The 22,055-nt window shown below is 54.3% G+C and overlaps 5 protein-coding genes across 5 annotated transcripts; 3 read left to right on the forward strand and 2 right to left on the reverse strand.

Moving 5' to 3' along the window:
* Positions 1–561: 561 nt before the first annotated feature.
* On the reverse strand, positions 562–5,298 carry J7T54_005558 (Cyanobacterial phytochrome B-like protein; the record flags this gene model as incomplete). Its single annotated transcript, XM_051503990.1, has 1 exon — positions 562–5,298. The coding sequence occupies one exon, from the start codon at positions 5,296–5,298 to the stop codon at positions 562–564; it is 4,737 nt and encodes a 1,578-aa protein (XP_051364385.1).
* Positions 5,299–10,161: 4,863 nt separating this feature from the next.
* J7T54_005559 (Acid phosphatase PHO1) lies at positions 10,162–11,583 on the forward strand (the record flags this gene model as incomplete). Its single annotated transcript, XM_051503991.1, has 1 exon — positions 10,162–11,583. One exon carries the CDS (start codon positions 10,162–10,164, stop codon positions 11,581–11,583), a length of 1,422 nt encoding a protein of 473 aa, XP_051364386.1.
* A 1,084-nt stretch (positions 11,584–12,667) lies between these two features.
* Positions 12,668–17,910, forward strand: J7T54_005560 (Kinesin-like protein-like protein; the record flags this gene model as incomplete). The annotated part of the gene is made up of 2 exons (XM_051503992.1): positions 12,668–12,731; positions 12,845–17,910. The coding sequence occupies 2 exons, from the start codon at positions 12,668–12,670 to the stop codon at positions 17,908–17,910; spliced, it is 5,130 nt and encodes a 1,709-aa protein (XP_051364387.1).
* Positions 17,911–18,878: 968 nt separating this feature from the next.
* On the forward strand, positions 18,879–20,886 carry J7T54_005561 (uncharacterized protein; the record flags this gene model as incomplete). The annotated part of the gene is made up of 5 exons (XM_051503993.1): positions 18,879–18,935; positions 19,030–19,064; positions 19,602–19,740; positions 19,803–19,819; positions 20,025–20,886. The coding sequence occupies 5 exons, from the start codon at positions 18,879–18,881 to the stop codon at positions 20,884–20,886; spliced, it is 1,110 nt and encodes a 369-aa protein (XP_051364388.1).
* An 18-nt stretch (positions 20,887–20,904) lies between these two features.
* On the reverse strand, positions 20,905–21,567 carry J7T54_005562 (uncharacterized protein; the record flags this gene model as incomplete). Its single annotated transcript, XM_051503994.1, has 1 exon — positions 20,905–21,567. The coding sequence occupies one exon, from the start codon at positions 21,565–21,567 to the stop codon at positions 20,905–20,907; it is 663 nt and encodes a 220-aa protein (XP_051364389.1).
* Between the last annotated feature and the right edge of the window lie 488 nt (positions 21,568–22,055).

Consider the following 22,055-nt stretch of genomic DNA (forward strand, 5'->3'; position numbering starts at 1 on the left):
ACATATAGACGGCGCACATGACACTGCTGACGTGATGAATACATAATCCTAATTGTTGAAACGATAGCAATATGTGTCCGAGAAAAGTCCTTCGATATGTAGCGTCTATATTCCCCGTGTCAAGCGCTACGTTTACAAGCACAGTTGCGGCTACAGTATCTGTCTGGCTTCCTCATGTATGCTCCCACCCGCTGACCATGCATTCGCGCCCAGCGCACACTCGCAAGAGAGAATAAGCAGGAAAAGATCCAATCCATGTAAACACCCCCTGCCGTATCCTCGCCATAACCCCATGCTAATCGTTTGCGTGACATGGTTCGTACCGTAAGTCTAAAAGAAAAAAAGAAAAGGGGAAAAAGCAGGGTCCGTGTAACAACCAGAGGCAACCCAAACAGAATTGCATAAAAGAAAAGAAAAAAAGGCCGTACAGCTCTCATGATTCGTTTTTCTGACGCCGATAACGCCGTGTGGAGCCTTGCTTTGTTGTGTTCCTGTGTTCATCGGTGTTGGACTGCAACTGTAGATAGATGGTGGCCCTCAGCCTGCGCATGCATACAGCGGTCAAGTCGCCGTCTCGGCATCTTCACCAGCAACATTCGGCGCCTCTTCAGCAGTCGGCTTGTCCACGGCCTCAGCCTCAGCCTCAGCTTGCTCATGTCCCGCAATGGCGAGGCCATCCTTGTTCTCCGTCTTCCCGGTTGGCGTGGTCTCTTCCGCCGATGAGACATCCATGCCTCGCTCACAGAACCATCCACCCCGTTCCCACTCGCCGGGTTCGTACAAGCACGACTTGCGAACCTCGTCGTTGCAGATCCCTATCAACAGCGTGTTGAGTCGCTTGAAATCGATAGGCTTCAAGATCCAACCATCGAAACCAGCATTGATGTACTTCTGCTTGTCGGCTTCTATCAGAGACGCAGACACTGCAAAGATAGGTATACGCCCATTGTATGACGCAAGCTGAGAGTGGCCCGGGTGTTCAGGCGACTTCTCGCAGGCGCGGATCATCTGGGTGCTCGTCAGCCCGTCCACGATAGGCATCTGCATGTCCATCAACACAGCGTCGAAATCATTCGAGCGCTCCTTGTATACTGCAGCGCAATCTTGGCCATTGGCTGCATGGAAGACCTCATGACCTGTCCTCTCCAAGCGCTTGCGCATGATCTTCATATTGATCGGATCGTCTTCGGCGATGAGCACTCGCAATTCTTGCTGCCCATCGACAGTGGTAACACTGGTGACGCTCTCAGTGTTCGCCCTGGAATGCGCTGTTTGTTCGCCGGGGATCTCAAACAAGACACCAGAGTTATCTCCCGCCTGTGGACGGGGTGGCACATCTTGGTAGTCGTCTTGAATCTTCACCGGGCGGACCGGCATCTTGCTGTCGCGCACTTGTGCTGTGCCTGGCTCGGAGCGGGGCTGTGTCGGCGAAGATATCCTCCGCTTTCGTGCCTGTGGACTTCCGGCCCCGCCTGCCATCGCGGTGTTAAGCGAATTTCTCGACCGAGATTCCGTGGAACTATCACGGGACTTGGTTCGCGACACGGGATACGTGGGCTCCCGGTCTTCAAGAGATAGCGGTGTTTGGAGGGCATCGATCAGACGGTCGGCGTCGCTCTTGTTGCTGCCCTGGGTGCCTTGGGTGTGCGCGCTCTCAAAGCTGTGTCGGCTATTGACACTGGCACTCTTCCTCTTGCTCGTGGAACTGATGTCACGAGCGGAATCGGCGCCGACGTGCAGGGAACTCACATTGTCCACCAGTGTAATCTCGCCTTCTGGAGCCGCCGTGACTGATGCAGGCGCGGTTGAGGCCACAGTCGGTTTGAGCGATGGATCATTTCTGTTCGAACCATCGTCCTGCTGGGCGCCCTCGCCACCCACAGCAGGTGTTTCGTCAGGAAGCTGAAAGGGTAGTTGTACGACGAAGCGCGAGCCCTGGCCCACATCTGACTTGAGCCGGAGCTGTCCGTCCATGTTGCGCACCATGCGTGCAACGACGGCAAGGCCGAGACCCAATGTACGTCCCTGACTTGCTTTGCTGTCTTCAGTCAAGACCTGTGAGTCTGGCTCCTCTGTACTGACTTGCTCTAAATCGCGGAACAGGGCGTCCAATTGTGTGGTGGACATGCCCTCACCAGAGTCGGAGACTGCAAAGTCTACAACAGCGACCTTGTCGTCACGGATCTCGGAAACAAACACATCAACCCGGACATGTCCTTCACTGGTGTGCGCAACAGCGTTGGCACAGATGTTAGAGAGGGCTTGGCGCACCCGGCGTCCATCACCGTGAACAAAACGCGGAAGCCCCGGATGCTCTACCACGTCGTACTCTAGGTTCTTCCGCCGCGTGTCGCTTCGAAACGGCTCGGTCGCTTCCTTGATGCAGTTTGGCAGGTCGAAGACCTCGTCTTTCACGAGGCTTTGTCCCTCCTCGGTCTTGGTAAGATCCAGAAGATCGTTGATTACGTAAATCAGGGACTTGGACGCAGAGTGTGATCTGGCCAAGTTGTCTCGAGTTTCGCTGTCGAGAGAGCCTTCCAGCGCAATCTCAAGATAGTTGATGATCGCATTCAACGGTGTGCGCACCTCGTGGGCCGAATTTGCCAGTAGCAGGCGGGTGAGCTTACTGTTTTGTAAGGCAGCCTCCTTCTGACGCCAGACCTCGATAAACTTGCCGTAGACCAAGCAGAGCACGGCTGCTGTCTCGACCTGTTCTTCGTTCCATTCTCGACATTGGCCCACAACTGTCTCCGACCAGGTCTTGAAACTCGATCGGGGCTCCAAGTAGCTCGCCGTGCCGCCCCGTATGACCTTCTCGTACGGGTTTCCAGCCCATTTAACCTCCTTGATTTGACCTCTCCGGAAAAACACAATGAAGTCATGACCGCCAGCACTCAACGGGACGTAAAGAAGGCCTGCAACAACCTGAAAACCTGGAGGGTACCGCAGGTCAGGGAAGTCTTGTCGGATATCCTGAGAGGCAAGCACAGAAGTAAGCTGACGCATTCGGAGATATTCCAGCAAGGCCAACGCTTCTTGACTTTGCTCGATTCCGCCCATAATTTTCGTCTCCCCCCTTATGGATAGCAAGCCAAAGTCGGCGTCGAAGAGCCGCAGGAGGTCGTCGGACGACGCTATAATGTAGCCTGATGGATTTTTTTCGGTAGGAGCTGTGTTAATGAGCTTTCGTGCCTGAAGCCTTGAAGCGTACGACAGGCGCTCAATATTGCGAGACGCCGTATCGCCCACGAGACGACACATTTTCCGAATAGGGAATGACACGCGCATACCGCTCTCGCCATATGAATGACATGCGATCAGCCCCCATAATTCGTTAAAGGCGTTGATCGATATCGACATTGAGGATCGTACACCCATGTTACCGAGGTACTTCAGGTGTATAGGCGACATGGCACGCAGATACGAGTGGGTCATGTCCAGGGGCGTTTCGAGATCCTCCTGAGTTCGACATACTAGGCGAGCTGTTTCCTGGGCGCGATCATACAGGAGTCGGACCTTGTTGATTTTGTATAGGTCTCGAGCTTGCCGCGGGATGTCGGATGCGGGAAAGTTGAGCCCATAGTAGAGGTCCTTCGTCGCGGCTGGATCCACCAACTCAGTGACTACTTTTCCATTCTGGGCCGAGTCAAACTGGTAGATCATGACGCGATGAAACCCAGTTAGTTCTTTGACGATTCCTACCAAGATTTTGAGGAATGTCTCCAGACTATGGGCAGAGGAAAGTTGCTCCTGCACTTGTGACATGATGTCGAATACCTGCATAGCGCCCTGTTCTCCTCGCCTCTTTCGGGCGCTGCGCAGGATCCTTAACGGCTTGCTGAGAATCTCTGTGCTCTGCTCCATCTCTTCCGTGCTCGGATTGGCCCGTAATGAGTCGTGAGGCTCATCGGGTGTCGCTTCGTCGGGCGGCCGCAAGGGGTTTATGTGGTCGTCGTCGAGCTCGAACTCACAGATGACGAGGTCGGGATGTGCCGGATTGATGTGAATAGCACACCATAGTTTGGTGCTTCGCTTTTTCGGAGGACGGATAGAAAGGCTGAAAACTTCGGGACCGTTGACCGACGGATCGGCGTCCTCGTCGCGGATAAAGTCTATGTGGTCGAGCAGGTTGTCTTGTTGCTCCTCAGTCAAGATGTCCATGAAATTCTTGAGACGAAACAGCTGCCTCGGCGAATAGCCTAACATCCTCTCCGAATTTTCAGATGCATAACGAACGACCAAACACCCGTCGCTCTCTTCGCGCAGGGCTACGAGAGCGCCAAACCCCTGAACAGCGCCGGGCGTATGGATTGGTTCGTCCTCGCATCTCTGTAGCGTTCCATCACGGCCTGTAATCACCGAATGCCCATCCTCGGTTTCCGTGTGTGTGAATCGGATATGCACATGAGCGTTATCGGCCATGGAAGCGGGGTCAGACGTGCCCGATGCCTCAGCGTCTTTTTCGACTGCAGCGACTTCGGCTGAAACCGCTCCTGCTCCTAACGCGCCCGACTCTTCACTGTCCTTGTCGGAGGCTTCTATGTTAAGCTCAATCGGAGCAGTGTAGCCGCCACCGCCAGTCTGTCGGCCGCTTGACTGGTGAGGCTCGATGCCCCGCGATGGCTCTGTCACGGTAGCCCTCCTGCTGAAAGAGCGGTTTTTGCTTGAGGATGTCGACTTGGGTGACCATGGGCCAGTGTCAGCTCTCCCAAGCCCTTGACTAGTCTCGCCTCGAGTGTGGCTCGGTCGGTGCACGGGAATTGCTCTATTTTCGAAGTCGGACGTCGAACCGGCAAATTCATCACCAGATGTCCGGCTAGTAGCTGGATCGACGCTGATAACGGAGCGAATGGGGAACACGCGGTCTCCAGATCTATCAGAGCCCGCGGACATGTGGCCGAGTTGCCTATCGGAGCTTGCACTCCATGAGGAGAACGGGCCAGGCGTCGGGTTGGCGCTACCACGTCGGTTGCTGCTGAATGCGGATGGCTGGTTGGGAGCGTTTTGGCCGGTCATGTATGGTGCTATTTGGATCTTCCCGGGAGGCAACGCATGCCTTTCGTGGGGCTGTTCGGTCAAGACACCCTGGGTCGGTGTAATTTCCTCCTGCTGGTGCTGCTGCTCTGCTGATTCTTGAGCGCCATTCTTGGTGGGCGTTGTTTCAGACTCGGACTCAAACTGGTGGGTCTCGATGGTCTTATCGGCGGCGGGAGGTTGTGCCGAAGTCTCGATCGTGATCGTATCATCGTTCGGCGGGGATGCAGTTGGCGAAGGTGAAAGCTCCTGGGAATCTGCCATGGCGAAATGTGGCGGAACCCAGCAGCTTCGAGGGTGGCAGTGGCCTTGACCAGCCCCGGTCGAGGGTTAAGATTGCGTTAGGTGGTCGAAAGATCAATGGTACAGCCGGAGATGCGCAGTGAAGAGAGGGGAAAGTCCGGCTCGTCTTGACTAACTGCGCATTGTTGCAGAAGTAACTGCGCCCCGTAGATGCAAAACGAATCGACCGACTAGAGGTTGCGTCGTAAAGAGAGGAAAAAGGCGAAACTGGATTCGTTCGCGTGGCAAAATCACGATGAGGCTGCCAATGATAATAATGGTCACTGGAGTCAAACACAGGAAAGTTTGAGTTTACGTAGAGAAGAACTCAGCGTAACGCAAAAAGGGAGGTTTGCGACAACGAGCGGACTGTGCCTTGGCCAGTAACTCGGTCTTGGTTCGCAAATTCGTCGATGCAGCGGCAGGACATCGATGCACAACGGCGGCTTGAGTTGGGCGGGGTGCTCGACTGGATGACTCCAGTATTCGGAAGGACGAGCCCGACCTGGTGGCCGGGCAGGAGCAACCAGGGACAAGCAAATGCTTACTCATCGCTTTTCGCCTCCGAGAACGTTGTGCTCGATACAGTGCTTACCTGGTACGCACAGTGCATTCCATCCACCAGCAAATCGAGGGCTCATACATCGCAAAGACGAATGCCACTAGACTAGCACGTGCAGAATGCCGTGCTCCAGGCTCGGGTGCTGCTGCTATGCGTGAAATCTTGGAGATGATTGCAGCCTCTGGCTGTGACTGTCAATGTGCGGTGCTGGTACCAGCGTCATTTCGCGCACGGTCAATTGTTGGAATGTCCTCTCATCACCATCAAGCTTCTGAGCAAGTTGGTGGGATTTCAAAAAGCCCGTACCAGCCCCTCCCGAAAGATCACAAACAAGACCGGAGTTCATACTTCATGTTGGCGTGACTCCGCTACAACGGAAGATCATTGCCTGGACGGGGCCACTAGCGTGAATGCGAGAAGCTGCACTGTGCTGCCAGCTGTTTCGTCGATGATCTTCGGGTCTCGATCTTCTGGTCACCAAGAATCCTCGGGCTTGAATCACTCTGAAAATTTCGACAATTAATTACCACTATGACATTTGCCACGGGGCAAAGTCCATCAACCCAAGGCGACTCAGATGGGGTCTAGTAACTACCGTAGTAGTAGTATAAAACTTCTACTCATAGAACTGCACCGACAAGGTCAATGGGACGTGGCTGCAGCCACAACGACAGGGCCCGTCAGGTACCTACATTGTTGACGAAAACTCCCCAAGCCTCAAGGTTTAAATAACGCCACACTAGACGCAAGGCCGGAGGGCACTGTCCACTTTTTCAACACGACCAGCTCAGCAACATGAAGAGAATAGGCCTAGGTTTCTCTACGTAGTCAGGTAAGTAGTATCAAAAAAATCTGACGGCAAGAGAATACTCGCTGAGCAATGGGTTGCAAAGAGCCGACTCACACTTTACCGACTCTTTCATTGAGCACCATGTCGTAGTGCACTACTCCTTACATCAGGACCAAATGTATTCACGGGACTGTCGGCACATTCAAATGCAGAGACTTTCTCGACAAGCCAAAGAATTACATGTGAATCCGTAGTCCTGATACCACACGCCTGTGTTTCGAATATTCAACATATTCATGATAACAGCCAAGACAGTGTCAGCTTCGCAAGCGTCGCATTACCGTAGCCTATGAGGTTACGATGACTGCTTTCGGAGTATTTACTCCGCCTGACATGGGCGGACGACGGTGGGGATTTCATTGTGCTTTTCCGCCAAGACCGAGGCGATGGTTTCTTTAACAAAAGAATTTGTCAATGATAGCTGGCAGGACAGTACGAACACTTAACTAAAAGCTTATGAGGAGATAGGTAACTTACCTTACGTGTAGGTGATTCCACTTGTCGTTGATTACAGGGTAGGCCATTTGGCAATGTTTGAAGGGGCCAAAATCTGCGAGAGCACTCCGTCGTTAATCCTCTTGCCATTTGTCATCACTTCCTCACTCCGACCGAAAGACGTCGCCTATTGTCTCCGAAGCTGTCGCTCCATGACACTCGTAAGCGCCAAGCATCGCTTGTTAATTTTACAATGAAATGGAAGCTGCTACCGTCATCCAAGACGTATAGCCATTGTCCCAGCGCTTGCAGTATCGACTTGCTAGTTGCTACCTCGGGCTTCCAGGGACCAAGAGACGGCAGGACAGACAGCTTCGACTGGTTACAGGGGTATGGCATTGTATGCAAGGCTAATATGCGCTCTGGTAATGGTCAGTGATGCCTTATTTGGGGCCAACGACGTGGACAAGCGCCAGAAGTAGGAGCTCTGCTACATTGAGCTCTATGTTGATTCATACCACTCAGGTCATCCAACTGAGGCTTGTCCGTGGCATTTGTCCTCCAAGCAAGCCATGGATTCACACATCTCATCAGCTCTAGATTGAGTATTGGAATGGAAGCGGAGGGGAACCCCGGGGCACAACGGTATGTAACTACAACCCGGTGCTAAGATTCGCACGCTCGATCTAGATGTTTGGCTATAAGGGGAGAAGAAACCAGCCCCGCTGTCAATAGTCATTCTATATGTAACTTAGGGGGTGGACCGAGGAGCGCCAGAAATATATTGCCAGTCGTGGTCAGCCCTCTTCGTGACTGTCGCGCTGTGGACAGCTGTGGCCGCATGCTGCTGAACGGGGCTGCATTGAACGTGTCCAAGTAGACAATCTAGTCGCAAAGGGCATGCGTTGAAGAAGTGATCAGCCATCCATCGCTGCCATGTCACACTCAAGGATCCGTGTTGGATGGTCCCTTATATGGTGTCACTACTAGATATGTCGCCTTTTCCGCTTTTCCATGCTCATGAATCACATGGGCCTGAGCTGTAGGAGGCATGACTGGCGAGAAGCCGACTCTTCCATGACGGTTTCCACTCACCGCGCTCGCACAGCCAAAGCCGCAGCCACGCGTCTTCCGCCAGCGGATCGATCTCATCCAAATACGCAAACAGATGGACTTCGTACTCCGTCTTGCGCTGCGCGCCTTTGTCACGAGCCGTCACCATCGTGCGCGACTGGGCCCCTGGTTTAAAGATGCAGTCGGGATCCCCAAGACCGACCGACAATTCGCAGACCTAATGGCCACGGAGTCATTCTAGCAGAGTTAAGAATTCCGAGTGCGAGTAAAATAGGTCAGAGTCCGGACATTCCACGACAATGCACCGTAGCATAAACTGACGCAATCCCATGCCGTCAGCCCGGCGCTTCTGGGTCTGGGCGACGGCGAGGAAGATCGAGCGAGTTAGATAGATCCTCATCTCTGGCGACGTTGAGCGCGTTTGGACGAGACGAATGCTAGTCTCGCGATTGTACTTGTGGGTCGAGAACTCCCCGTACTTGACCAGACCAGTGATAACACTATCAGGGCGGGTACAGTCTAAGGCGATAGAGACTGATTCGAGTCGACGTAGGTGGCCTAGGGCCTAATAGAATGCGACTTCGCGTCGCCGCCTGATCGTCGTATCGTCACGTCAAGCTCGCGAAGCCGACTACACACCTTAGCGAGGCGCTACGCGTTCTACGAGATGAGCACTATTGGCTCATCAAGGCTGAGCTCGCGCAGGTGCGGTCCATGAGCCCAAACGGAGCGTCAAAGACAGCGTGTGAGTTGGTGCGCCCAAGGTACAGACCGCCCAGCGGGCGGAGAGCCTCGATGATAGATCATAGGTACTTAGTGGTGCCACGCGGGTCGTCGTTCTCAAAGACGTCTAGCGTGGGCTTGAGAGTCTGAACAGAGGCTCCTGTCCCGGCCATATCGCGCAAGGTTGGTACCAGTCCGGGTCTGACAAACCCGAAATCCAAGTGTAATAGAGCGGACAAGTCGAAGACCTCGTCCCACCGCTCGAGAATCTGCAACGTTGTTCCGCGGTTATTATCAAGTGATAGGGTTTTCAGCGGTCTCTTGGACGCCGGGACTTTCAAAGGGACGCCGGGACTTTCAAAGGGACGCCGGGACAGACCCATCGCCGTGAGACCTCGGGTCCGAGCTCGACAATAGGAACAAGCCAGGCCAGCTAACTCAACTGGCTTGAGCAAACGAATGCAGACTGCGGCAGCGGTTAATAAATGGATCGATCTGCATGTCGTCGCAGATGCGGTCCAGGAAGACAAACGGGAGGGCGTCCAGGGTAGGCATCGCTGCAAGAGGGCAGACGGAGTGGGCAAAGGGTGGTTCTAACTTCTAACTTGTTCATGTACGTCCGTAGTAGTCTGTCAGGTAGGTCAGTTTAGGCTTGTATTCAACACCTGTTGGGCGCGTTTCCATCAACTCAACAGATTCGTTGAATTCATTGTGCCACTTTCATACTTCCGACGGGTTCGGTTCACCCAGACCGGGATTGAGAACTGTGTGTAATTCCACCTACATTACTTTCCGTGCCAACTTGAATCCATCATCGTGCCATGTCGTCATTGCCTCAATATTCAAGTCCAGGGCCCAGGCCAGCTCGATCTTTCGATCACGACCTATAACAGGCAAGAACCATTGCAGATCGACATGGATGAGCAGAGCCTCAAAGAGCCTCAATCCAAGGGCCCCAATCACGAACTACGCTCTGATCAATGCCGAGCAACCGAGCACAGAGAAACAAGGTATCGAGCAACGTTTTGTGGGAATAATGACAGCATACCACGCGTCAGTTCCTTCACGGTCCACCACGCAGTCAAGCGTCAGATAGCCCGGTGCGGCGCGCGCCATTATAATTAAGGTACCATGCCCGAATTGATGTTGTTGCCTGGGCTTCACAAGCTCCAGTCCTCTCTATCAGAGTCGCTACCACACAATGGCTGCGCAGACGTTCCTCAAGATACTGACTTTCACGGGTTCCGTGTCCGCCTCCACGTTGTACTCGACCTACAACTTCAACCCTCTGGAGCATCTCGCAGGCATCGCACCCTACTTTGAGCCACAAGATCCCTCGATTTCGCCAGACGCACCCCAGGGCTGTGTTGCTGAGCGTGCTGCCTATCTTGTGCGCCACTCCGCCATCTACGCCAACGACTTTGACTTTGAGACCTACATTGAACCATTCCTCGAGAAGCTGGACAACAAGACCGGCATTAAGTGGAACCGGGTCCCCGATCTCAGCTTCTTGGACGACTGGGAGGCACCTGTTTCCGACGACGAGGTCTCCATCCTGACACGGGTAGGCCGTCTTGAGGCCACTCGTCTGGGCGTGGACATCAACTTCCGCTACCCTCATCTGCGGAATCCCAAGCGCGTTTGGACGTCGTCTGCTGAACGGACTGTCAAGGCTGCCCAATCTCTGGCCCGCGGCCTGCAGTCAGATGAGGAGAGCATCAACGTCGTCGAGATTCCGGAAAGATCAGAGTCTGGCGCCGACAGTCTTACCCCCTACAAGGCTTGCCCAGGCTACTCTGGATCCACCGGCAGTGATGAATCTAGCAAATTCCAGGAGAGGTATGCAAAGCCCCTGGCCGCTCGCTTCAACGAGCTTGCTCCCGACTTCAACTTTACGATCAGCAATATCTTTGGCATGCAGCAACTGTGCGGTTACGAGACTGTCATCCGGGGAAAGTCGCCCTTCTGCGACCTAGATCTTTTCAGGCCTGATGACTGGCTGAGCTGGGAATATGCGGAGGACGTTCGCTATCACTACAATGTCGGGTATGGCAACAAGGTCTCGGGGCCGGTCGGACTTCCGTGGTTGAACGCCACTGCGGAGCTTTTGCTCGACAACGATGCAGGGAAAGATGCAGAGGACCTGTACGTCAGCTTCACTCATCGCGAACTGCCCCCAATGGTCGTTGTAGCCATGGGACTTTTCAACAACTCAGAGTTCAGCGGCGCCAATAACATCAACGAGACCATGCCGTTGGATCGTATCAACTACCGTCGAGCCTGGAAGTCGTCCAACATCATCCCCTTCTTGGGCAACATTGCCCTTGAGCGCTTCAATTGCACCGATGCTCCTGGCTACAAAGACGACGAATACTACAGAGTTCTGGTGAACAGTGCTCCGCAGTCTCTCCCAGGCTGCTCCGATGGACCGGGCACTTTGTGCTCTCGCGACGGCTTCAAGGAGTACCTCGAGGAGAGAATGTCCGCTTTCGATGAGGGTTTCTCGGATGCCTGTGGCGTTGAGTACGGTAACAGCACGGATGCCCTTTCCATCTACACAGACAAGTCAGTCGGAAACGGAACAGCGGTCGAGAAGCGCTATAACGCTTTCCATTCGGAGTAAATTGACGCCTTTCAATGCGGTTGATTATCTCGACTATATCTATGAATTTCTTCATGGCCGAACATGATATACCCAGCGACATTAGACAGAGTCATGAGTAGATTTACCTTCATCCCTACTTTACACAACTTAATGTTAATTATACCCGCAATACCAACTCACACAAATCGTGTGAAGGCAAGAGAAATGACCTGCTACATTGTTTCAATATGAATCATCGTACAAGTCTATTGTGGCTCATCGACACCTGAGCGCTGTACAGCATGTTATGAGATGACATGACATGTGAAGAGGGGTGGGTTGACGGGTGACCAGAACTCATGCGGAGATGTACGAGTTGAGCGGCAGAAGGTCGTGAGGGTTCAACTAATTGCTGCGGATGATCTTATGCACCAACAAATCAACGAACTATCATGAGGTCACTTTTGGTCGCTGAGGTTTTAGAACTCTGCTCCGGTGTCTCCTGATGACAGATGACGGTGGTATCCGTACTACTGGGAGACCGTTAAGGTTAACGGGAAGCAAGCTAGCCTCGGTTAAGCCCCGGTACTTTTCAGCCACATGGAAGATGTCAGTGGCATGGCCGCCCAATCAGTCACTAGGGGTGCCTGCAGCCCCGTGGACGACTGCAGCTGTCGCGAACCGCGCATATTAATCTTCGAGCTTTGACTCGGAAGTGCCGCTGGTGAAGCAGCTCCCCTCACGGATCATCCCTTACGAGCCGACGGCTGGACCACTGCATCTCCCTCAGCGAATTCTCTCTACGCCTGCCGTGCCGTTTGGCTCTGGCGCGTCCCTCACCGACTAACTTGGCCTCAACCAAGTCGACATCGTTAATGAAACCGAAAGCGATACCAGCACCCCGGACCAGCTTGCACCCTTGTACACGACAAATACGGAAAATGCGACAGAGAGGCCATCGGGATTCCTTTCGAAGATTGCATGTTTGAGCATTTCTTACATCCGACATTGCCCACTCCTATCTAACCAGGGGGCCCGGCACCCGCCCTTCTTGCGCAATCTACAACCACCGCCGCCGGGCCGCTAGGGGACCAGTTCAGGTCCCCGCGACACATTAGGCAAGATGCCGCCAGGCGGTGGAGGCAACATCAAGGTGGTGGTGAGAGTGCGGCCCTTTAATGGGCGAGGTAGGCTGAGCTATCAAGGCAAGGGGAACCTACGCTGACCAGCACAGAAATCGATAGAGGGGCCAAACGGATTGTGGAAATGAAAAATGCGCAGACCGTGCTCACAGTACCAGACGGGCACCAGGCAAAGAAGCAGGGCGAGACCGGCGCGAAGACATTCGCCTTTGACAGGTCGTATTGGTCCTTCGACAAGAACGACTCGAACTACGCCGGCCAAAGCAACCTATTTGATGACCTAGGCTCTCCGCTTCTCGACAATGCCTTTGACGGCTACAACAACTGCATCTTCGCCTACGGGCAGACAGGCTCCGGAAAATCGTACTCCATGATGGGATATGGCAAGGAAATCGGCATTATACCCATGATCTGTCAGCAAATGTTCGAACGAATCAACCAGATGCAGGCTGATGGAGCTACGAAATGCACGGTTGAAGTCTCGTACCTCGAGATTTACAATGAGAGAGTACGCGATTTGCTTAACCCCGCGAACAAAGGCAACCTGCGCGTGCGTGAGCATCCTTCCACGGGTCCCTATGTTGAAGACCTCGCCAAGCTTGTCGTCAGTGGCTTCCAGGAGATCGAACACTTGATGGACGAGGGCAACAAGGCCAGAACCGTCGCTGCTACCAACATGAACGAAACATCGAGTCGAAGTCACGCTGTGTTCACCCTGATGCTCACGCAAAAGAAGATGGACACTGAGACGAAAATGGAGGCCGAAAAGGTGGCCAAGATCAGTCTCGTTGATTTGGCCGGCTCCGAGCGAGCTAACTCGACGGGTGCGACTGGCGCGCGCCTCAAGGAGGGTGCGGAGATCAACAGGTCGCTTTCTACGCTCGGTCGTGTCATTGCAGCTCTGGCGGACATGTCGACCGGCGCCAAGAAGAAAAAGGGCGCCAACCAAGTTCCTTACCGTGACAGTATTCTCACATGGCTTCTCAAGGACTCGCTTGGTGGAAACAGTATGACGGCCATGATTGCCGCCATCAGTCCAGCAGACATTAATTACGACGAGACGCTCAGTACGCTACGATATGCCGATTCCGCCAAACGCATCAAGAACCATGCCGTGATCAACGAGGATGCGAATGCCCGAATGATCAGAGAACTTAAGGAGGAGCTGATGTTGTTACGAAGTAAACTGGGCGGAGGCGTACCTGGTGGCGTTGGAGGGGCCGCCCCGAACCCCGATGAGATCTATGATGAGAATACACCACTCGAGAAGCAGCTGGTCAGCATCACCGGGCCGGATGGGACTGTTACGAAGGTGTCAAAGGCAGATATTGCTGAGCAACTGAGCCAGAGCGAGAAGCTGCTCACCGACTTGAATCAGACATGGGAGCAGAAGCTGCAAAAGACAGAGGAGATCCACAAAGAGCGGGAGTCTGCACTGGAAGAGCTCGGCATCAGCATCGAGAAAGGATTCATTGGGTTGTCCACTCCCAAAAAGATGCCTCATTTGGTCAACTTGTCTGACGACCCTTTATTGGCGGAATGTCTTGTCTACAATCTCAAACCAGGCATCACAACGGTTGGCAATGTTGACACCAACGGTGAGCACCAAGCAAATGTTCGACTCAACGGCACAAGGATCTTGCACGACCACTGCAAATTTGACAATGCATCGGACGGCACTGTCACGCTTCTGCCTTCGGAGGGCGCATCTGTCATGGTGAATGGCAAGCGGATCGATGGGCCGACGCAGCTACACTCCGGATACCGTGTCATCCTCGGTGACTTCCACATCTTTCGATTCAACCATCCGATGGAGGCCAAAGCAGAGAGAGCAGAGACAGGGACAGGGGCTGGTACGAGCTTGCTACGGCACTCCATCACAGCAAGCCAGCTACAGGCTATCGATAGAGGATCACCGAGTCCGCGTCCGGGCCATGAGCGCATGTCTAGTAAAGCGTCCGACTTTCTTGACTCGAGACCAGACTCGCCGGCGCCTTTTGGCCGCAATGGGCGTGATTCGGATTGGTCCTTGGCGAGAAGGGAAGCGGCCGGTGCCATCTTGGGAACAGATCAAAATCTCAAGGGGCTCACGGACGAGGAGCTCAACGCCCTCTTTGAGGATGTGCAAAAGGTTCGCGCTGAGCGCGTCAATGCTCGCGAAGATGGCGATGATTCCGAATCGTCGTATCCGACGCGGGACAAGTACATGTCCACTGGGACGATTGACAACTTCTCCCTTGACACAGCTTTGACCATGCCTTCGACACCTAAGCAGGGAGAGTATGACGACAAGCTCAAGGAGGTCCGCGAGGAGCTTCAAGTACAGCTCGAGAAACAGAAGGAGGAATTCACCGAGCAGCTGAAGAACGCCGAGGCAGCCAATGTCGAGGTTGAGGAGATCAAGAAGGAAAAGGTTCGCATGGAGACAGCACTGCAAGATCTAAAAGACGACATGCAAAAACAACTAGTGTTGCAAAAGAAGAAGTATGAGGAGAAGCTGGAGAAGATGGACCCCCTGAAGCGACCCAAGGCCAATCCCAAATTATCCGATGAGGAGCAAAACAGAGCGAAGAGCGTCCTGAAGCACTGGCGTAGCCGCCACTACGTCAAAATGGCCGAGTCGGTGCTTCAGAATGCTGCCATCTTGAAAGAAGCCCAGATCATGAGCAACGCGCTCGAGGAGAATGTCGTCTTCCAGTTCACAGTGGTTGACGTGGGTCACGCTGTCTGCTCATCATACGACATGATGCTGAACGGATTGACCTTTGAGGGCGACGACGTAGGGCTTGAGGAAGCGCAAAAGCCGTGCATCGGCATCCGCGTTGTTGACTACAGGAGCAACGTGGTGCATCTTTGGAGTCTGCAAAAGCTCCACGACCGGGTGCGACAGATGCGGCAGATGCACCAATACCTTGACCAGCCGGACTATGCGCAGCACTTGAGCCTCGACAACCCTTTCCAAGAATCTTGCATGCCTTCTTACACACTCGTTGGTGAGGCCGACGTGCCCCTGCGCGCGGTCTTTGAGAGTCGGGTGCAAGATTTCTCGCTCGACGTGCTGTCCCCTTACACTTCCGATGTTTTGGGCATAGTCAAGCTGTCTCTCGAACCATCACACGCCAGAGCCCCGTCAAACACCCTCAAGTTCAACGTGGTCATGCACGAATTGGTTGGTTTTGCCGAGCGTGAAGGGACGGAAATCCACGCGCAGCTCTTCATCCCCGGCGTGTCGGAGGAGGACGGGATCACAACAACGCAGATGATCAGCAACTTTGATGAAGGCCCCATCCGCTTCGAGAGCGTTCATAGCATGAGCGTGCCTCTGTTCGCACCGCAAGATGTAACCTTGCGCGTAGCCATCTTTGCAAACGTATCCGCCATGCACTTGGACAAGTTGCTAAGCTGGGACGATATGCGGGACGAAGCTCCCCGGAGCAATGGAAATGGCCAGCGTATCAACGAGTCGCAGTTTTTCACCCAGGAGAAGCATGACCTGCTGTCGAGAATCCAGATCAAGGAGCTGGACGAGGCTGGCGAGTATGCTCCGGTCGAGGTTGCACAGGCCAGTGAACTTGACACAGGCACTTTCCAGCTCCACCAAGGTCTTCAGCGCCGTGTCAGCATCGACATTTCGCACAGTTCCGGCGACGCTCTACCATGGGGCGACATCACCTCTGTGAGGATTGGTCGTATCCAGCTGATCGACTCTGCGGGCAAAACTCCCAACATGTCTGCTCCCGAGCCCGACATTACACTCAAGATGGCATCAAGCCCTGTCTACCGCGAGAACGCCAACGGAACGCGCAGCATCACTGTTAATGCGCAGTGGGACTCGTCGTTGCACGGCTCGTTGCTCCTAGACAAGGTCACAGCTGAAAAGTACCACGTACAACTCACAGTGTCGTGGGAAATCAGCTCGGAGAAGCTGTCGGAGCCCATGAAGTTCTCCCAGAAGATCTATGTTCAGGTGATGCCTCGATCGTTCATCCGACAAGCATCCATATTCTCGTCCATGTTTCAGAACGTGCGCTTCGTCAAGACGTCTACGGGTATTTTTACTTTGACGATGCGACCCGCACCTATCAAGCGGGTGGGCGACCTTTGGCGCATGAACAGCCAGCATGATTACGTCAAGGGCGAGGAGAACCTGCAGAGCTGGACGCCCCGCGGCGTGTCTTTGGTCAGCGACTTTATCAGATCGCACAAAAAGAGACGGCGGGTTGCGGAGATCGGTACCATCCAGAACATGCTCAACAAGCTGGGGGTCTCGGCAGATGGCAGCAAAGCGAACCCCTCAGAGCCCGACGTCGCTCCGTCCCCCGAGCTGAAACCTATTATACCAAATGATGATGATCTGCTCAACGACACGCCCGAGGCGTCCCCAGAGCCGTCCGTCAATGGCGACGCAGAGGCTGCAGACGGGGACGGGTCGGCGGCCGACGGGACAAAGATGGCAGAGGGTGAAACTGAAGCTGCCACGACGGGCGAGGGCCTTGCCTCCAAGTCAGAGTACTCTGAGCGCCACACTGAGCTACTCGAGAGATGTCTCAAGCTATGGGTCAAGTACCCGGACCCATTGTCTAACATACTGAGTCCAGCCAACACGGCCCCACCCACTGATGTGGGAGCAGAAGCGGCACTTGCGCCCAGCCTGGTCACAACCATTGTCCGGGTCGCCAAGAATCCCAAGGTGCTCAAGGGTGGCTATCTTTTGGTGCCCAATGAGGACTCTACACGATGGCAAAAGAGGTTTGTGGAACTGCGACGACCATATCTGCACATCCACTCGGCGACCGATGGTGATGAGGTGGGACTTGTAAGCCTGAGGAACTCACGTGTGGACAGCCAGCCCGGTATCTTGGGTCTGCTGCATGGTCCAGACGACTACGACGCACCACCGGGACAGAATGGTAGCGGGCCAACCTTCACCCCGGGGCACCGGCGCACCGCTTCGGGCCGTGTGATCAACACCATCTGGACGGGCGCCAGCAACGGGTCAGCCAATGGTGGCGGTCAATCGCAGCAGGGGATCACACGGCTCAGCGAACGCATGCAGGCTGCTGTCTTTGCTATTTACGGCACCGACAACACCTGGCTGTTTGCGGCGCGGAGTGAGAAGGACAAGATGGACTGGATATTGCGCATCGACCAGACATACATGGCCAATGACGAGAGCGCGACCAACAGCGGCATGATGAGTCCCTGGCAGGGCAGCGAGTACTGACATGAGGAGGAGGAGGAGGAGGAGGAGGAGGCGGGAGCACGCGTAGGCGGTGCAGCAAGAGGAGGGTGACGAAATCATTTTATGACGGGCCCACGACATTTGACATCTCTCCCTTCCGCTTTTTGCGCCAGCGGCATCCAGCAGCGCCGTACGTGGCCACTTCTATTCGATCTATTCCCCCTTATTTGCGTTGTACATGTTGATCTTGGCGAGCACGAATTTATATATATACCCATGCGAGAACAGAGCAGCTGGCGAGCCAGCTGGAAATGATGAATGGAGAGCAAGTGATCTATAGACAGACTGGGCATATTGAGAGACCTTCGAGATGAGCGTACGGGATCACCAAGATGTCCATGACGTGCCCGTGCTTGCTTATTCACTGGATGTGATGAGACCTGCAGATGCAGGCGTGATGTATCTCCCACAGATCGCGAGACGCTCCGCGGGTCTGGGTCCTGGGACCGCCAGGAGTCTAGAGGTGCGGAATGAAGTCGACGAGGCCGTGCTGGCTGGCATCTGGCGTCTGGCGCAACCCCAAGATTGACATCAGGAAAGCTCCCCAACGAACCAGGAGCTGCCGAGAGGGTTGCAATGCAGCATCTGTGCCCTCAATGACCGGCTCTGCGCTCCTTTATTATGCCATCGCGCGCTGCAACTTTGTTCCACTTGTTAGTCGTGTCGGTCCATGTACCCTTTATGGGACAATACCATGCAGGGCGAGCGACTTGCAAGCAGCAAAGTGGAGCGCGGAGCAGAACCAGCGCTCAGGAGTCAGGAAGGGGTTGTCGGACCCGACTATGTCCGTCTGGCCATGGCGGAAGAAGTGAAATTTAGAATGGTCGAGGCATGGACAGTCACACTCATCACGGGGCAAACAAACATCCCAAGGCCAAGAAGCCCTGCCTGACCTTGGTCGCCTCGCCTGCATCAAATCGCATCCATCCATCGCATCGACCCAATCCCACATGCAGCACGAGCCAATGAATCTCCCCTTTGAGCTAGCCGGGCGAGTCTTCCGGCCCGTTCGTTGCACAAAGCTTGACCCCTGCTGCTCCTTATCCGAATAATCGGGAAACCGTCTCGCGCGGAGTCGCTGACTGACTCTTGGCTGTGCAGCTGAGCTGTGCCCAACAACTGGGCCCCGCCAGATCGTGACCCTTGCTGGCTGCGAGTTGCGAATCGCACCGCGGCTCTGGGCTCCTGATGATGCGCTGAATTCTCGCTGATTAGTCTAGCGTTTTCGAGGGACATTTTGCTTTTGTGGTACGTAGTAATTACGTTCGGAGCCTGTAGGTAATGCAATGCAAGCCGTACTGGGGTCGTGGGACGCTGGGGCGGCATGCTGGGACGTGGGACCTGGTGCTTGGGTCCTTTTGACAGAACCGTCTTTCTGGTTGCGTTCCGCCCTCACTCGTGTCAAGTCTTTGTCGTCTTCAGTTTCCCTTTCCCCAAATTCTGTCTTTGCCACTCTTTCTTGCTGGGGCAGGCGGGCATAGAGCAACCTTATTCCCCCATCACTTGATCCCTCATACTCGTTGCTTGATTTGGGTTGTTGCCACTCCACTGGCGACCAACATCTCAAAGACCAGACATACAGCAAGGGCTGTGAAGCCGGCGTCCCCTCCCCAACCCAAGCCGCCGGGCCGATCTTGTCACATTACTAACTAGACTAGCCTTTCCCAACACAGTGTCACCAAGACAGCTGCGTGTGCCCGCATGGCGGCCAACAGCGACGAGGCACATTCTGGGGAAGGGAATGGAGACCGTCAATTCACATTCCGGTATCCCTCCACCGGGTCGACAATCAGCAATTCCATCGAGGCTGATGTGAGTACTATTGTCTGCTGGAATGAGAAAGCAATTGAGCTGTGGCTGATGCAAGTACGTAGCCTGTACTCTCGGGGATGTAAGTTATTAGTCGAGAGCCACAACGGAGTGCAGTCGCCGACCACGACCCAGAACTAATCGACATACACCCCAGATACGATGATACCTCAGCTTCCTTATCGGAGAGTGTCCAGACCTACCCGAAACAATTTGGTCGCACGTATCATGCGTATCGCGCAGGCTGTATGTGCCTTTCGACTCAACTGACCGACTGCTGTTCCCAGGAACGAGGCTGATGAGACCCATGTAGCTTACCCGTTCCCGAATGACCTCCCGGAGTGCGAACGACTCCAGCTCCAGTATGACATTGTAGACGCATCTTTCAACGGGAATCTCTTCTTCGCGCCGCTCGACAAACCTCGGCACATCCTCGACGTGGCCACTGGCACCGGGGATTGGGCCGTCCAGATGGGCGACCTGTTTCCCCAAGCCAACGTCGTGGCCACTGATCTCTCGCCCATTCAACCCGTAGAGGTGCCGCCCAATGTGGAATTCTACGTCGAGGACAGCTCGGAGGAATGGGAGTACTCGCACCAATTTGATTTCATCCACACAAGATTGACAGGAGGCTCCTGGTCGAGTTACGAACGACAGGTTCTACGACAGGCCTTTGAGAATCTGAATCCCGGCGGGTGGATGGAAAGCCAAGAGGGCGACGCCTCCTTCTCGTGTGACGACGGCTCGCTGAAGCCGGGCCATGCCCTCTACCGCTGGGGCGAGGACCTGGCCCTCTCCTCGCGCATCATCGATCGGCCCATGGTCTTTGTGAGCGGCATCAAGGACATATACGCTTCGGTGGGCTTTGTGGACATTCACGAGAAAATATTCAAGATACCGTGTGGCGCATGGCCCAAGGATGAAAGGCTCAAGGAGTTGGGCAGGGGGTGGCAGCTCAACGTGCAGAGTGGTCTCAGCGGGTTCACGTTTGCCAACTTTCACCGAGCATTCGGCGTAAAGGAGGATGCAATCGAGGTGTATCTCGTGGATGTGAGGAAGGATATCGCCAACAGTAAAATACACGCGTATACGGCGGTGCATGTAGTTTGGGGGAGGAAACCGTTTCCGGGCGAGGTTGGTGAATCATGACAATCAAGAGGTTCACGACTAGGTAGAAGAGCTATAGTCCTGCTTGATGAGCCAGCGCAGCTGCTTCTTGTCCTCTTCATTATCCACAGTCTCTTCAAACAACTCCTGGCTCATAAACTCGTGATCAGAGTAGTCAAACCCCGGAACAACAGTCTCCGTAATCAAAAGTCCAAAGTTCCCCTCGTCAGCGCCATCATCAAGCAGAAAACTTGCTTTCCAACTCCCCCCTTCCACAACCCACTGCAACCTCTCGCCCTTTTCAATGTCGTTCCCCACGACAAAGGTCTCGATGGACTTGTCCTCGTGTATCACCACGTACCGTCCGCGACCTCTGTGCAGGGTATGGATGATCCTTGATCTGTTCCGGTGGAAGCTGCCCTTAGGCGAGTTGGGCGTGAGGTAGTAGAAGATGGACGTGTTCATGAGACGCGTATCCCCTGCCGGCTTGGCACCAGCGTACTTGAGAGAGTCCTCGCTGAGCGGCGTGGCCGCGTAGGGAGATGGGATAGACCTTGGGGACGAATCACTGAGCTGGAAGTATCCGCCTTCAATGTGAGGGATCAAGTTCAAGGTTTTGATAGTCGACTGAACACGCGCATTCTCCTCAGCGGGCGGAGTTGGGACATTTGGTTTCTCCAGAGGCGGCAGCGAGGGATCTGAGGAGGTGGTGGCATTACCCATGGTGACAGTCGTGACTCGTGTGTGCTTTGGAAGCAACCACCAGGGGTGACAGTATCAAGACGCGAGCAAATAGAGACGAGTAGGCGGCGGCGGGAGCTGGGGTGCTTTTTATTCATCTAGTCTAGTTACTGATAAACAGAGATTAATGGCGATACGGTGGAGAAGATATGATCGTAGCAAGTGTACTACATAACTTAGTCTAAGACATCGCTACCTGTCGAGTAGGTAGATGGGCTTGTACGGAGTCGTCCATTCGTTCCAAGTACCGAGACCTGCACATACTTGCTTATCTGGAAAGTATTCCAAGTCGTAAGCGATGCTGATGGTCCCGATGTTGGCGGCATGGTGCGCACTTGCAGCTGCATCAACGATAAGATACTTATAGTAGTAGACGTGTTATCTAAATCGACGTGGCTGGTATGCTGGTAATGCCTACCCGGTGGTGATGTGCTGCTGGAACCGGGGGTCCTGGGCACCGACATGCCGAC

The sequence above is a fragment of the Emericellopsis cladophorae genome, assembly GCF_022114955.1.
Source record: "Emericellopsis cladophorae strain MUM 19.33 chromosome Unknown NODE_7_length_695568_cov_118_814649, whole genome shotgun sequence".
Lineage (NCBI taxonomy): Eukaryota > Fungi > Ascomycota > Sordariomycetes > Hypocreales > Bionectriaceae > Emericellopsis > Emericellopsis cladophorae.